Source organism: Hippopotamus amphibius, chromosome 9, assembly GCF_030028045.1.
Source record: "Hippopotamus amphibius kiboko isolate mHipAmp2 chromosome 9, mHipAmp2.hap2, whole genome shotgun sequence".
NCBI classification, from domain to species: domain Eukaryota; kingdom Metazoa; phylum Chordata; class Mammalia; order Artiodactyla; family Hippopotamidae; genus Hippopotamus; species Hippopotamus amphibius.
In genome coordinates, this window is record NC_080194.1 from 24,016,613 (window position 1) to 24,034,023 (window position 17,411).

General features: G+C 39.3%; 1 protein-coding gene across 3 annotated transcripts in view; it reads right to left on the reverse strand.

The window, feature by feature from the left end:
- The window catches only part of NELL1 (neural EGFL like 1), an 886,038-nt gene that overhangs the window by 632,393 nt on the left and 236,234 nt on the right, over positions 1-17,411 (reverse strand). For all 3 annotated transcript variants that reach the window (XM_057749117.1, XM_057749116.1, XM_057749114.1), the window contains one exon: positions 15,960-16,088. In XM_057749117.1, the coding sequence (XP_057605100.1) occupies positions 15,960-16,088 (129 nt within the window). The remainder of the gene's footprint in view (positions 1-15,959; positions 16,089-17,411) is intronic.

Genomic DNA, 17,411 nt, shown 5'->3' on the forward strand with positions numbered 1-17,411 from the left:
TTAATTTAAATCCTTTGTCTTTCTCCAGTAAATATGCTGGGGGGCCTGCTGAATCCCATTCATTCCTTTTGAAGTGTAACTACCTGTGGCCATTATAAACAGCATGTCCTATTACACTAAGCACTCAGCATCAATAATGTGGATAATAATTAGAAAATGAGGAAACTGGCGGGATTAGAAAGAGAAATAGAGCAGACGGCTAACCAGGAGGAGCGGATTTTACAGGATAACCTAGTGAGAAAGGAAGGAAGCTGGGGGGAGGACTCCTGGGTCTTGGAAGGGGAGGGTGGAGGAAGGGGATGAGAGCATGAGAGCGGGAAGATGATAGGTGCAGGTGTGCTAGTCATCTAGGTTCTTCTGTGAAGTTCTCCATTGGGAGGGACTGGGAAAGGGATCTAGCAAGTCCAGGAGGGTGTTCCTTAGCTGTATGGTCTAAGACTGTGAAATAAAAATCTCCCAAACTGTTTCCTATCTAAGGTATCCAAATTATGCTCCCTGAACCCACTATAAGAAGAGAAAGTAAAAACAGATAAAACACCTCATTAAGTTTCTCTGATTGTTTTATTCTGTTTTTTGGCTTTTTTTTTTTTTCCATGGAGATAAATACAGTCTGAGATTAGGGTTACAGGCATACTATTTATTAACAGTGTAACCTTGGGTAAGTCATTTATCCTCTCCAAGCCATGGTTTTATGAAAATAAAAGTAGTACCTAGCTTGTAGAGTTGTGAGAATTAAATGAAATAATGCGTATAAGATACTAAGCACACTGACTCACTGAAAAGATGCTGAGGCATGGTAATTGGCAGTCGTGGCAACAGCAGCATCATTATTTGTTTACCATGGGGCTGAATTCAATCTAATGAGGTGGTTTTGTATAAAAACAGCTGGCTTAGGTATAAAAAGATATAGGTTTAATTATAACATCTGAGCCTCAATTCCCTCTTGCAGAGATAAGAACTAGGATTGCAGAAGCGAAGCAATCTAACTACACTACTTAACTAATGGGGTAACCTCAGGAAAGCCACTTGACTTTTCCTAGCCCTAGTTCCACACTTGTAAAATGAGAATATCAATATTTTTCTGAGGGTATAATATGAAAAAGATGAAAACACATGTAAAGTATTTAACATATAATTATATAAAATATATTAATAAATATTAGCAGCAATGATTACTATGATTCATTCATTGATTGATTGATGCCCTCAACCATTACAACAAATTAGCGTCTACGTTCCAGGTGAGGCTTGACGTTAGAAACTCAGCAGTGAAGGAAGCAGACAAAAACCGCTGACCTCTTGGAGTCTACTCTCCACGCTAATACGAGTGCCTTGTGTACTGTAAGTATTCAAAAAGCTTTGAGTATGTTTTAAGAGAGGATCCTAGTTTCTCATCTATAAAATAGTCTTAAAATAAGAATCCATATTTTATGGGATTTGATAGAAGATTAAGGAAATAAAATATATTAAAGCACTTTATAAGCTACAATGCACTATACAAATATTTGTTATATTTATTCTACTCATACATATGCTTAACGGTCACATATTCAGCAATATCAAACCCAAACTTTACCAAATGAGGGAAAACAACATGATAAACCATTTTCTTAATTATTATTCAGAAAAAATTTGTAATGCATAGCTTAGACAAATTACTAAAGAGTAAAAACAGATGTTGTAGGAGTTCACACTAAAATAGTTTTATTAAACTTTTACAATTCATTAGAGTCATAATATGAAATCTTGACATTTGTAATATAAATATCCAGAGATTTCTGGGAATCCCCAGATTTGTAAACATGAGTAGAACCTATAATTTATGTAGTAAGACACATTCAGGATCATTTTCCAAAATGTGTTTCACAAAACACTAGTTTCATAGAATGATAAGAGATTTCATGTGTTAAGATGATTTCATGTACAAATAAGGTTAACAGAAGCTAGGTTGAACACAGTTTTCTAAGGGCTTTTTAAAGCACTGAATGCAATTTTGACCTCTAGTATGCAATATGTTCTAAACGTATATTTGAACAAGGAATCATTTTTCCCTCCCTTCTTAGGACCAGTGGAATAAACGTTAAGAATGCAACAGTAAACACACATGTAACACTGGGGTGAGCCCTCCAGATCTTCAACAAGAGGGATTCAATACTCTGTGACCAGTGGATAACCATAAAGCTGGGTGGGGATGTAGAAAACAAACGGCCCACCTGTCATTCGGTAGCCAGTTAAATTTCAGTGTGCTTTAGTCAATTACTGTATATCATGGACATTTACTGTCTATTCTAAAATATATTACAAATTATGTTCAAAAGTAAAAAAACAACTGAACACTGTGTGTGTGTGTGGTATTCCGGTTGAATTTTTCACTTTCAAATATAATATTCATAACTGCTAACAAGAAAAGTCTACTTCTGAAGCTACACCAGAACTAATCACATAATAAGTGGTAGATTTCAACTGCATCCTCGGGGGAGGCCCAGCTCTTACCAATGAACTGGGGAAGAGGGCAATGCAATGAGATATATCCAAGAACACTCAAAGGAAGACCCTAATTTTAATTACCGATGGGAACATCATTAGTGAATAACAGTAGACAATCATTCACTACTAATGAGTTGCAATTCATCAAAATGGTTTTGGAAAAAAATCCACTTTGTGGAAGTATATTGAGAGACTGGGAATGCAGAAAGTACTAAAACCACGTATCTTTTTTAAATGTAAGCATTTCAAACTCCACATTAAACAGATTCCCTTTGACTGCCCACACCCCAGACCAACATGAGGTATGAGAGAAATCACCCAGGAAGGGAATGCTAACTAAAGATCCCCGAGAATCCTGAGACTTGCTATTTATCACAGCTTGTCTGCAATTGGGAAAGGATGCTCTGTTTACCCTGCCCACAGCAAAATGCTGTGCTGGTGTGTCAGAAATATAAATATTACTTCTATGTAAGAAATTTGCCACAGACTAGAACCGGAGGACATGGACACCTAGTCAGGTGTATCCTGGCAACTAAAAAAGCATCACAGGCATCAACTGGAGTTATTCTTCCTCTGGATCATTCCATCGGGCTGTGTATTACTTTTTGTGTCAGGAGGCCCCGAGATTAAATTCTGACTCTGTCATTTACTACAGAGCAATGAAGTGTGATGTTGGGTTTCTTTATCAGCTAAGTATAGACAGTAAGGGTTAAATAAGATAACAGGTATAAAGACCTGCCTAGCATGCTGCCTGGCACAAATGTGAAGTTTGGGGCTAAGTGCCATTCTGTTCCAGACACAGTCCTAGGTGCTAGGGATACAACAGTGAATAAAACAAGCAACAGTCCCAGCCCCCATGAACCTGACATCCTGAATGTTCATTTCCATTCTTTCTTCCCAACCCTAAACAAATAAATGTATAACTTTGTCAGTCAAATGCAAAAACCTAACTTTGCACGATGCTAGAGGCACCGACAGGTAAACTCTAATCTATCTGCTACACCAAATTCCTTTAGTTTGGCCCAGAAAAGTTCCCATTAGAGTTTTGAGGAGCCAGATGTCAACATCAAAAGACAAAATTCAGCATCTCAGCGGCAGCAAGAAAAGTGATAAAGAGCCGGAAGTGAATGGGAAGAAGTCCCTGAATCTCCACAGCAGCTCCTCAGAAGCTATTAGCTAGCAGTGGGCTTTCTGCAAATCTTTTCAGTGCTATAAAAGGAGGGGAAGGCAGAGTAGAGACGTGCAAGCTACAACTGGAACACACGACAGGGTCGCTTTTTCCACTTTAAAATTGGAAAGGAAATTAGTAAGATCTCTCTACGAGATGCTAAACGCCTTCGCGGAAAGAAGAGCACTGAAGTTTATTCCTGGGGAATCGCATCTCCATTCACTCATCAGTCCACTCAGAAAGTCTTCCCTGTATATTTACTATGTTCCAGCCCTAGGCTGGGTCTTGGGGATGCAAAGATGACTCAGACACAGCCCTGAACTTTGAATAGCTCTTTACCTAGAAAATATGTTAAAAAGTAATTAAGATCCTGTGAGACAGGCACAGTAATAAAAGTCTGAATAAAATACTATCAGAGCCCAGAGGAGGAAGCCACTAAGTCAGCCATCAGAGTTTGCTGTGGTATGGATGTAGCAGCCAGAGAATGGATTCTAATTTCACTTTTCAGATAATATCCAATCTACCCCTCACATCCAATCCATCAACCAATCCTGCCAATTTCACCTCCTGCCCTTTAGTCCACATCCACAACCACCACAACATCTTGCCTAAATGACTCCAACAGACTGACACCTGGGGTCCCTGCCTTGCTGTTATATTCAGTCCCCCACTGCAGCCAGAATGATTTTTCAAAATACAGATCAGATCTTATCACACCTTTCTTAAAACCTTCACCAACCTCCATTGCCTTTAGAGTAGAATCTGAACTTCACAGGCTGACAAGACTGCCTCCCTCTGCACTCACCACTCTCCAACTCCCCTCCTGGGTTCCAAACAAAGCATGCTTTTGCTCTCTTTTATCTCCAGATCTTGAGAGATGTTGTTCCCATCTCTTGCACTGATCTCCTTTTAACCCTACCTCTAGTTCCACTAACTGCATCTCATTCTAATGTCTCTTTTTGAAAGTCCTATAGCACCCCATACTTACCCATCAAACATTCCTCATCCTTCCCAGTCAATCCCAATCTTTCAAAACCCCTCTCTTATGGCATCTTTCCTGCTAATTCCAGGACTTAGCCCTTCTCTTCCTTACTACTCACTGACACATTTCCCAAACCATACATAAGACTGAATTATGCCTAACCGAGCATTTATCATACTCAAACGTAACATTTAACTAAAATCTGATTTTGTACTAGATCCTACCTTAGACCTTTTTGCTCCTTTGAGTTCCTATAGCAATTCTTAAAAGGGACTAATTAAGGTAAAAATTGGAACACTAATTTTACAAAGGGGAATAGAGAATGATGAAGTTCCCTGCTTAAGTTCACAAAATAACGGTTAAGCTGGGATTTCTAACTCAGATGCCCCAAATCTAAGTCAAGTCTTTCTGCTATACCCCTGCTATTCTCCCCTATTATTCTGAGTGTACAATTCTTGTTTTCCCAGGCAAGCTTCACCAAGAAGCAGAAGGCACAGTAGGCATTACACCAGCCACAATACCAAAGGCACAATAAAAACTCACTGATTTGAATTCTGCTCAATCCTGTCTAGATATTAGGCATATTGGAGATAGCCAAGAGGTATTTATTTTTCAAATAACCAAAAATATTCAAATCTACTAAATTCCCATTTTCATTATAAGTTCTATAAAGGACTTGTCCCTGGAACATAAGCAGCGATTTTTTTCCCCTTCCTCTCTTTTTTTCTCTTCCTTCTTTTTGCTACATAAATTGCTAAAGACTATACGTAACATAATATACTCATAATGTCTTTCAAGGAGACCCTCTGAAGTCTTAAAACATTTCAAAGCGAGCCAAAAGTGAAAGTACACCATTGGAAAATAATGTAAAGCCATCCTTGCAGGCTTGGCCTCTGGATATCATCAGGCCCTCAGACAGATCCACCAAAGAGCAGCGCAAAGAAGATTCACCTGGGAATATGCTAGACACTGGAGCAGTCACCTCTCAGAAGGAAGTCATGGTCAAGACTCAGATGGAACATGTCTGCGAGGATTTGGGGAAAGACACCAAGCAAGGCCAAACAAGCTTATCTCTGTGATGTCAATATTTCCTTGGCACCCACTGTGGCCAAGTCTGAGAACCCACGAAGATACCACTGTGGAATGGCTCTCTGCCCTCAGCATCTCCCCAGCCAATGTTGCTTCCATGTGGCCATGAGATTGAGCTTCCTAACATATCAATTCAATAATGTCCCCCCAACCTCAGATCCCCCACTAAATTCGCTGTGGCCTACTGCAGTGATCTCTGCTTTTGATCATGTATCCTCATTGAGAGCAATTTGGGGCTACATACATGTACTATTATACTAATATATGATGTACAATGTAAAACTTATGCCAAAATAGTAATTTAAAGGATGAAATGAAAATGCACTTAAAGTTCTAATATTTTTCCATACCCCAGCAGATCCAATTTCTCACCTGCTGTTATGCCTGCATCCCACACAGGTGTACACTGGTGTACAGGATAAAACTCAAACTTTTCTTTTTCCTTTAAGAACTTTTATTGAGATATCATTGACATACAATAAACTGCATATATTTAAAATGTACAATTTGATATTTTTTCCTTATTAGTAATGTATATATGGCAATCCCAATCTCCCAATTCATTCCCCCCCGACCCCCCAAAACTCAAACTTCTTAGCATGCGTACAATGCTTTTCACCATCTGACCACCAGCCATATCTCCATTCTCATACAGATTTATATATAAAAGGAGATTTATTACAGGTATTGGCTCAATACCTCATACAGACATGTAACATATAAAATATATTATGTTAGGGACGCTTAGATGTCCCACAATCTGCCAGCGACAACTGGAGAACCAGGAGAGTGGGTGGTATAACTCAGTCCAAGTCCAAAGACACGTACACCAGGGGGCTGCTATTATAAGTCCTAGAGTCTGAAGGCCTGAAAACCAAGAGCTCTACTGTCCGAGGGTGGTATAAAAAGATGGATGTCCTAGCTCAAGAAAGGAAAGAAGGAATTTATCCTTTTTTTGCTCTTTTGTTCTATCTGGAACCTCAACGAATTAGATGACTCCTGCCCATATTGGTAGGGGAACCAAATGTTAACTTCTTCCAGAAAACCCCCCATAGACAAACTCAGAAATTATGTTTTACCAGCTGTTCAGTCTTCCCTTAGCACAGCCAAATTGACACATAAAATTAACCATGAGTTAGATATATAATCTGTGTGTGTGTAAGTATATCTCAACCCTAAATCCCTGAAGGCCAAGTTCTACTCCAAGCACTGCCAAAGATGAGAATACGTATTGTTACTATAATGAATAATTACATAACATATAATTATATAATATCATCATCAATAAGTTACAGTACAGAGCTACACTGCTCTAGCATTTACAAAATATTGAATACTTTCACATTCAACACCTTATTTAACCTGCACAAGCAACCGGTACTATTTAAGGCATATTTAAAAGTCCTATTTGGACCATGAGAAAATCAAAAACACAGAAGAACTGGGTGACTTTCCAAGATCACCCAGCTGCTAAGTGGTAGAGCCAGGATCATTTAAGATCTCATCCTTAATTCACGTTCTTTCACTATATCACTGCCATGGGAGTTGTCAAGAAAAAAAAAAATGGAGTCAACGAAATTGCTAGGAAGCAGGAACATTTGAGGATAGGTGACCACCAAGGCAAATTCCCAGGCACGGACAATCTGCTTAGTTCTCCTGCCAAGAGCTCTCTCTCCCACATTAAAGTGATTTTTAATTTTTCATTTTCTTTTGCTATTCTGCTTGAAATTTAACAGTTTGGGGATTTTCTTAATTAATAGGCATCCTCTTTTAAGAGTACTTTTACCTCTGGGAATGTTATATGGATATCAATCATTTACAAATATGTGTAGGGTTGTTCCATGAATTGCTTTCCACTAAGTATAAACCTCAGAACTGCAGCACGTGAGAAGCTGTGAATTTTGTTTGGAAGGAAGAAGAGATGGGTCACTTTGGCACATGAGGTATATTGCGGATAGAGCAATTCCTGATGAGGTGATACAGTGAGGGCCACTAGGAAGTCTGGAATGCAAACAAGCAATAATAATGCAAGGACTTCCTAGGTGGCACAGTGGTTAAGAATCCACCTGCCAATGCAGGGGACATGGGTTCGAGCCCTGCTCCAGGAAGATCCCACATGCCACGGAGCAACTAAGCCTGTGTGCCACAACTATTGAGCCTGTGTGCTGCAACTACTGAAGCCACTGCAATGAGGAGCCCACACACCACACTGAAGAGTAGCCCCTGCTCACTGCAACTAGAGAAAGCCAGTGTGCAGCAACGAAGACCCAACATAGCCAATAAATAAATAAATATTTTTTAAAAAGAAATAATAATGCAAACAAGAAAGCGTAATTGAGATAGTTAAATCCTACCTGGCTTCCAAGTGAGCACTTTTGCATACAATCAATTGAAGCCAGAGGGCCACTGGGGCAGGGGTGGGGATGGGGAAGTTGCGGGCAGGGAAGATTCAGGAAATAAACAAAAAGTAAGAGACATAAAACTAATGGGGGAGATTTTTTATCACTTAGTAACTGCGGGAAAATTGGAAAACTATTTACCGAAACAGATTCTTTTTCTTCCTAGGCACACAGCTGGACAACATTTACCAGCCTCTCCTGCAGTTAGATAAGGCCAGTAACTAAGTATGAGACAAGTGCAATGTGGCCAGGACTGGCCCATGAAAACTTCCCATTCATCACCTTCCATTCCCTTTCCCCTGCCATGGCAACCTGAGAAGCCACATTGCACATGGTGGAGCCAAAGAGGGAAGAAGCCTGGGTCTCTGAATTATAGCTTTGAGAAAAACCACCTGCCAATTAGGAGCATCCATTTCAAAGCCTATATGAATGGCAACAAAAGCGTTTATTTCATTGAATCCCAGAGAATGTTTTTTTTTTCTCTAAGTAGCTGATCAAAACAATTTTTTAAAATGATTCTGTTCTAATGAAAATTAAGGGAGAACTATGAATTCTCTCTTGCTATGTGGTTAAGAAAGTCAATTTGCAGCAAAGAATGGCAGTGCAGTTTACATGGGGAAAAGTGAGCAGGCAGCATTTGAACATGGATGGGGTATTAGCAAAAAAGAGCAGAATCAGCCCCCGAAATACAGATTCTGTACTCTAAACAGTAGCCCTGGATCAACACTAACAAGACAGATCGGACACAAGAAAGCAGTGTCAGATGTAGAAAGGCATGAATCAGCTAGAGACTTTCATTCATTCATTTATTCTTTAAACAAACATTTTGCTGTGTCTATAACATACTATGCTTTTCTACTTTTCTACATACATACTTTTCTATATGCTAGAGATACAGTGAGTAAGATAAAATGGCTGCCTTCCTGCGGCTTTTATTCTAAAGGGAAAAGTCAGATCATAAACCTTTAAATAGGAAAATACAAACAAGAAAACAAAACAATTTTAAACATTAAGTGCTATGAGGAAAATTAAATAAAATGAAAATGGTATCGAATAGCTGAAGGTAGTAACAGAGCTAATCATGTGAGGGTGGTTAGGAGAGACCTTCATAAAGAGTGACTTTTGAGCTACAACTTAAATGATGAGTAGAAAGCGGATTTGCAACGATCTATGTGAAGGGCATCCCAGGGCAAAGAACAATTGCACAAGTCTACCGGATGAATACAAGGAGTTAGAGCCTGGTGGGAGAAGAGAGAACACAGGAAAGAGTGGTACGAGATGAATACAGAGAAGTAGGCAGGATCCAGTTCACACAGTGCCGTACACAGGACCAAGCCTGAACATTATCCTAAGATGCATGGAAGCCATCAGATGATTCTGAAGAGAAGAATGGCATAATATGACTTACATTTTTAAGAGCTCACTCTGATCAATGTTTGGAGAATGGATTATGGGAGGCAAAAGGGGACACCATTGCAATCCCCAGCCATGAGACAAAGGAGGCTTGGACTAGAGTCGGAACAAGACATGGGTAAACTTGTGATTCATTTTGCAAGTAAAACTACCAAGACTTCCTGATGTAGTGGATGTTGGGGGTGAGGGCAGCATAGAATAGATGATGACTTCTCCATCTAGTGACCTCAGCAACAGGGTGGTTGGAAATGTCATTAACCGAGATTGGGAGAAAATTATTTGGATTGGCCAAAAAGATCCGTTCAGGTTTTTCTGCAAAATGTTTTGAAATTTTATAAATTTCTTTTATTTATAAACAAACTTTTGGCCAACCCAATACATGATCCTCTGTTCTCAGGACCCTGGAACTCAGAAAAGCTCCATAGTAAAATAGTTCAGCTACATGACGAGTTCACTTGGCTACTATGTGCTATCTTAGAAAGCTAATCAACACTTAGGACATTTTTATCATGAAGAAATAACTAAAAATTCCACATACCTTAAAAATGATCTTTTAAAACATGGTTAAACTGATAAAAAAAAACAAAAACAAAAACAAAAAACCCCAAGTGCTACTTTCACCTCCAGTCCTGACCATCGCCCCAGTTGGTTTGACTGGGGCTCCTTCCTGAGTAATAAGCTTAAAAATTAACCCCTTGGTTCAACCCAAGTGCAATAACCAAGGTTTGGATTTGGGCTTTATTTTTTTGTTTGTTTTAATTCCAAAAAGAAAGTTATGGGGATGCAGGGGGTGGGGGGAGGGGGGAGGCAGGGCTGTTGTTAAGAAGAGGCAAGAGTTTAAGTAGGTGGGAGAGCAGGAGTAGATGCTTTTGTAGAGCGGCCTTGAGAGTAAAGAAGCAGAGGCAAAGAATTGCCAGGCCTAGGAAGAAAGCTCACCTCTATCTCCTGCTGGGAGGAAAGTGACAAGTGGGTTGTCATGAGCAAAGCAATGGCTAAAGATCTCTGTGACCTGGGAAGGCTGACTGGGGGAGGTTGAGGGGTGGGGGTGAGATTGTTGCCAGATATCTGAATACCAGAAGATCTCTCCATTAGTTGTGCAGGCTAAATAGGAAAGAAAAAGAAAGGATACCCTGAGGTATTCTTATCTCAAACATTCTGAACCCCTGGAAATAAATCTGAGCAGGAGCTTAGAGTAAAGGTTTTACTAACATGAATAATCCAAAAGAGGCTTTTGATCCCTGTGCTGTCCAAATCAGGACTTTAGGAGACTGAAGCCCAGATTTGAGCATAAACTAGGCTACATGGATCACGAGGCTTGTGCATTTTATAAAATTTCAAAACAACAGTTACCTGATTAATCCGTGGAGAATTAGAAGTGTAACTAAGCATACTCACCATTTTCCCACACATTCTCTTCATCAGGAATTCACAGGGGCTTGTTTCTATGGCAGTGGCAGTACACTCACGCTAGCCTCCGCATCCAAAAAATATCTACCCCCTTAGTTCTTCTGAATCTTCTTTCTGCTTGAACTGTGATCTTGCTGCCACTTTCCCAGCCTCTTAACACTGTAAGGGTCAGACCCTTTGTCATCACTGCCAGGCATGCGAAAGAAGTTATAAATCCCCTTGCTAATCAGTTGCTGTGTTTCAAACATCTCAGCAGTTTTGTTACATGAAATTGTTAAATTCAAACCAATAAAAGTCATTTTGTTTCACAACACAGTATCCTTGAATTCAACTCTACTCACTTTTTTCCAAGGAAGGAATGACTTCATCACTATAAATTGCTACCCTTGGTATCTCACTGCTAAAAATATGCTCCTGGCAGGAGTGATAAAACCAGATCCTTCCATCTAAGAACACTCTCCCCCACTACCTTCCAATTCTCCCAAAAGATGTAGGCATGAGAAGCCCACTTTCTCAACGTACTGGTCTCAATGCATACACACTCTTCCAATTCCAAGAAAGATCCTCATAAACATTGATATAAGTTGATGATAACTGTTGTGACCCACTAAATCATTAGTAAATACCAGACAATTTGCTAAATTTTTGACTTCATTGTCTCATTATCATCTTAATTGGGAAATCCAATTTCCCACATTGGAATTGGCCATAATAAAGCACTGATTTATAACTTGCAGTCTGCAAATATCTATTAACTGGCAACAGGGCCAGAACAGACTATTAATGATCCACACAATTCGCACTTTTTCTAGTAACTCTCAATGCTTGCTCCGTAAAAAATTACTTTCACTCATGAGCAACTGAGCTGGAGGTATCCTTCTGAAATCACAAGATTTGGGCCCACTAATCAGGCAGGTATACCAGCAGTCTTAGGCTAAGTTATGCAAAGGTAACAGATAATTGCACCCTCCAAAATTTCAGAGATTTACACAATTATTTCTCACTCATGCCACATATCCATCACCTGTCAGTTGAAGATGACACAGCTCTATGTCATCTTCATTCTGGGACCCCAGCTAAAGGAGAGGCCCTACTCTGGAACACTGCGGGTTTATGAGAAAGAGGTGGAACCCTGTAGTAGCTCTTAGATCTTCTCTGAAATGGTACACATCTCACATCCATTCAGATTTCATTAGACCAAGGAGTTAGCAAATATTTGGAACAATACCACACTGGAACATGGTGGGGGATGGGGAGGTAGGGAGCAGCATTAAGTCAGGAGGAGAAATGAGTTGAGTGTTACCTTTAATTCATTTCTCTGAGTCTTTGTGTCCGCACTTACAAAATCAACTTCATGTGGCCAACACTACCATTTTCCTCAAAGATTTACTGGAAGGCTCAAAGAGTACAATATATATATAAAAGGAGTTTGAAAAATTCAGAGCACCCTTTATAAACAGTAGGAGGTATTATTTAATGCTAATTGTAGTACTCTCTATGCCTGGCAGATTAAATGATGTATATGCACCACATTGTTCTTTATTCTTCAACATAACTTTTTACTACAGGAAGAAAAAGTTTGAGACTCTGTGAAGACTCCAAATTCAAGAAGATCATGAACAGACCCCAACTGCTGTACCTCCCTCAGACACCACCTCTAATTGAAGCTCATGTATCAGAAACTATTTAAGACCTACCCATTGAAAATGTCATCACAAAGGTAAGAAAGCCTCAGTAGACTAGATTCATAAAACACCAAAATCCAACTACAGCAATTTTCAAAATGGGGAATGTTCCTGCTGAAGTCAGATGAGGCAAAATGAAACGACCTCCTGTGAATTGTATCATAGCTGACAAAGGGTCTTATTATCTTCTATTGATTGGCTAAGGAGTTCCAATGTCTTCTCTACAGCAGTTTCTAAAGCAACCTCTGCAGAGCGGGAGTCCTTAATACACTGTATCTCTGCTACTACCCTAGGAAGTTAAGAAAATTGAAAGTCTTTTGGGCTTCTTTTTCCACTGAAAGCCTGAACAGGCTTTTCAAGATAGCCTGGACAATGTGTGTAATATTTTGTTTTAATTTGCAAGCCAGTCTTGTTCATCGTGGTTTGTACAATGTGGGTCATTTTCACTCCATTTACTCAGAGTAAAAAATAACTTGCCTGAAGCAGTTCGTAAGTATCTACTCCTCTCTAGGCTATAGTGAGACAATGAATTCAGCGTCTGAGAGTCTCTGGTACCCAGGTAGGCATGTGGTGAGCATCCCAGAGGATAATTCTGAGGACAGAGCTGAGTAAATGTCCATAAACTAAATTTTACCATAAAAGAATGTAGTATACATAGATTTCTGCCCACCCCACACCACTCATACCCTCTTCCTATTGCTACAACCCTAATTAGTTCAGGCAAAGGGCAAAGATCACTTAGTCTCAGAGAAGGCAAAACCCTACTCCAAATCCAGGGATTGAACGCAATCAGCCCAAGCCAGTGACAGTCATCTCCTTGGTCTAGAGGTGGAGAGGAGATAACCGAGATTGAAAAATAAGACAGCAGAAGTCTTCTGCATGGGAAAAGAGGCAAGGGAGGTTATGAGGGATCTTCTAGAAGGACTTTCTTTAAAGATAAAAAGGCAGAACCTCACACAGAGAAGGTTTTTAACGTCTGCTCCTTCCTTTCTTCCTTGAGATGCTGGTACGAGGACACCATGCCTGGCGCTATGGCAGCCATCATGCAACCACTGGAAAATAAGCCCAAAGCCCAAGAGTGCTGAACACGGTAGAATGAAAAGAGAGATGAGCGTTTGCTCTAAATGTTGACATTCACTCTACTTGGTTCTCAGTGCCTTCCATCCAGATGCCCCTGTTTTACTCCCCGGGTTCTATTCTTAGACTGTAAATGGGCTCTACTATGTAGTCATTTCTTTCTTAGATGCCATCCTTCTCTTTATGAACAAGCCCTCTGGAACTTGTGGAATGTTCCCATGATCACAGAGAAATGACTGAAGCCCGAGCACATCTCCATGACCCAGGGTGGCACTACCGTACACACTGGCCCAAGGCCCTGCACACACGAACTGAGAAGCATGTTCAATAAAGCAGCGATTTAGACCTAAAATCCCTCCACATAATCAATAAAAGAAGGCCTCACACAAAAAAGGCAGGCATAATATCACAAATGGCACCTCATAAAATTGATTCTATGTGACAAAAAATGAGGAGAGAATCAAAGAGTCCCAAACAGTATTTGTACCAGCAGTTTCCTCCCAGTTTCTTCCAGGTCTCAATAGCTAAGGGGAGCCGGGAATGGTGGGTGTACTGCTTCCAACACACAACTAAAACATCTGCCAACAGGAGAATCAGGATTCAAATTATTTTGAGGTTCTTTCTCTCATTTTTATAATTGTTCATAGTCTATCCCCACATATAGTAGAAGGTAAGAAAGTTAATTTCTTAGGCCATTACCTGGCTTGCGGGATTTCTTTCCTGAGGAATGGAAAGGAAAATGTTCACTTCTTTATTTTTTAAATTATATTAATTTTCTGACAAAAAATACAAAATAGCATAAGGTAAGATATCACAAAAAAAAGTTAATGCGAAGTATTGAAATTAATAGTCCTTCTCAAAATTGACAAGTAACATGATATCAATGGATAGATGGAGAGGTTTATAACTAAGGGAGCCCCTTGATCCTCCCAAGTGGCATGTCTCCCAAATCAAGTTCAAATCTATACAGGTAAACAAAAGAGAAAAAAGTGTAGGAAAAGATTGAGGTGGGGTAGGGAGCTGCAGGTAACTATGCATTAGACTTATGTTGTTAATGAGAACCAAAGAAGTAATGAAGAAAGTCTTCCAGAAGAAATGAAAAACAGAGGCTACCTATCAGGTTCTGAACACTAACAGTAATTACACACATTACCTTAACAACTGAAGAGGTCTTTAGTCACAGCCAAAAAGTTAAGCAGCAGTCAACAACATACAATGGCAGAATGGAAAGGAATTTACCATTATTGTCATCAATTGTCAATACCTGACCCACTTAAGAACCAAATCAGTAGGAGGAGAGTGACCAGGATTTTGCAGCATTTGTTCCAGTCAAGACATCCACTTCCCTGATTAACAGATCACCAAGGTTCAACATATTGTTAGTAAAGATGACGGGAATAATTGGGTCCAACCAGGACAGGAAAACAGCCTAGCCATCACTTTGCCTATGAGAATTTCTCTAAACTGATGGGAGGGAGCCAGTGAGCACTGGAGAAATGGATGGACTCAGATTTTAGGGCACTGTGCATGTAAGTCCAGGGTCAGAACTAATCTCTGATCCTCTGGTACATCAAAGGAGGAGAAGTATGCAATGCTTGCCACCAGAGTGCTAAGCACTGAAAGAGGAGTCCATATAAGACAGAGGAGTTGTTCTGCTCTACAAAGTGGAGAAAGGGGTCACTGATGCTTGAGGCCACCAACCTACTATAATGATACCAATCCATGTGCCAAAGTTATGAGTCCACCTGTCACTGGGAGTTTTAGTAGAGTTTGGGAATTAGCAACACGTGACTCAGTCATTAGAAAACAACTTAAAAAAAACTGACCTTGGCAGGTGAAGATGATAGCAATTGGGTATAAGCTAGTATCAAAGCATCCATTCAAAAAGAGGACGCACCATGTAACATTTAACTGAAATTGAAAAGGACAATCTACCCAAACAAGACAACATAAAATGAGGTATTTATTGTTTTGCTGGTGATTGTTAGATACAGTGAGAGCAGAACATGGGATTTGATATGGTCTACTGCTTTTGTCGCTTTTCTGTGTTTCATAACTACCTTCAAAAGTCTTGCTTTTTCACATGCTACTAAGCAGGCTGGTTAAGTCAGGAGAAGAGAGTATCCTAGGTAGTTGATATAATTTTTTATAGGATCTCATAGGACCAGAACAAAGTGAAGGCTTTCAATCTTCAGCCACATCTACCAGGAATACATTTCTCACAAGTTGATTTTATTAAATAACTCACTTACCTTCACAGTAGGCAGAGTCTCCCTGGACAGAGATGTAACCATTCTTGCACTCACAAGTAGCTTTGGTATTCCAGTTTTTGCACTCTGAGTTTTCACCACATTTAGGTCCTTCGGCACAAAAGTTATGACCTAGAAGAAGCAAATAAAATTTTACATCAAGAAAGATGAGAGACTTCCAAATAGCAGACTTCCAAATAATAAAGCATGAGACATTTTTATGATATGTCAGCATACATGAAAACACACCTTGGCAGTATGCAAAGGTAAGCTGGCAAGGGGGTAGAAGTGTAGGAATAGGAAACTGTGGACCATCCCATGCTTGAGATTTTTTTCCTCTAATACACGATGCTAAAGTTGTTCCTTCTTGAAAGCTTTTATCCATGTTGATCCTGAATCTTCTTTCTATTACCTTCTTACATGACTAGTCTTTCTATAATTGTTTTATTGAAAAATTTATGATGCAAAGTAAATTTATAAAATGAATGTATATGAATATATAAAATAAAATGGATACAACAGAATATTATCAACACCCCTTTATTACACCCCCCCAAAGAATCCCCGCTCCCAGCTGTCAGAGATGAATGATTTTGTGTTAATCACTCCCTTACATATTTTTATGGTTTTACCATACATAAATAAGAGATTACTTAGTTTTGTCCATTTTTAACTTCACATGTGAAATCATACTGTTCATCTCCTCTACTGTGTATTTTTTTTCTTTTCATCCATGTTAATGCCTGTAGCTACTGTTCATTTGTCAATGGTGTATAAGATTCCATAATATGAATATTCTGCAATTTATCCATTACTCTATGCATTGACATTTGAGTTATTTGCAGGTTTAAATTGCAAACAATACTGCAAGAAACATTCTTGAACATGTTTCCCAAGGTATACTTTTTTAACCATATGTTTAACATGTCTTTGCCAAAGAGTCTTTCTTGAATCTTAGACATTCCTTCTACAGTAGTTATTTTTCTTCTTAATGCATCCTTTACAAGTTCCTTTAGTGAAGATATTTTGATAGTAAGTGTGCTCAATTTCCATTTATCTAAATATGTCCTTTGACCACTCTCCTACTTGAAAAATAGCTTAATTGGGTAGTTATTTTGCTTCAACATTTTGAAGATATTCCATTGTTTTCTGGCTTCTATTATCACCATTAAAAAGTCACTTGTTTCATTAGGTCCCATTTATTTATTCTTGATTTTATTTCCATGATTCTAGGAGGTGGGTCAAAAAGGATCTTGCTTTGATATATGTCATAGAGTGTTCTGCCTATGTGAAACCATAAACAAGACTAGAAGGCAACCCTCAGAATGGGAAAAAATAGTTGCCTATGAAACAACGGACAAAGGATTAATCTCCAAAATATACAAGCAGCACATGCAGCTTAATACCAAAAAAGCAAATAACCCAATCCACAAATGGGCAGAAGACCTAAACAGA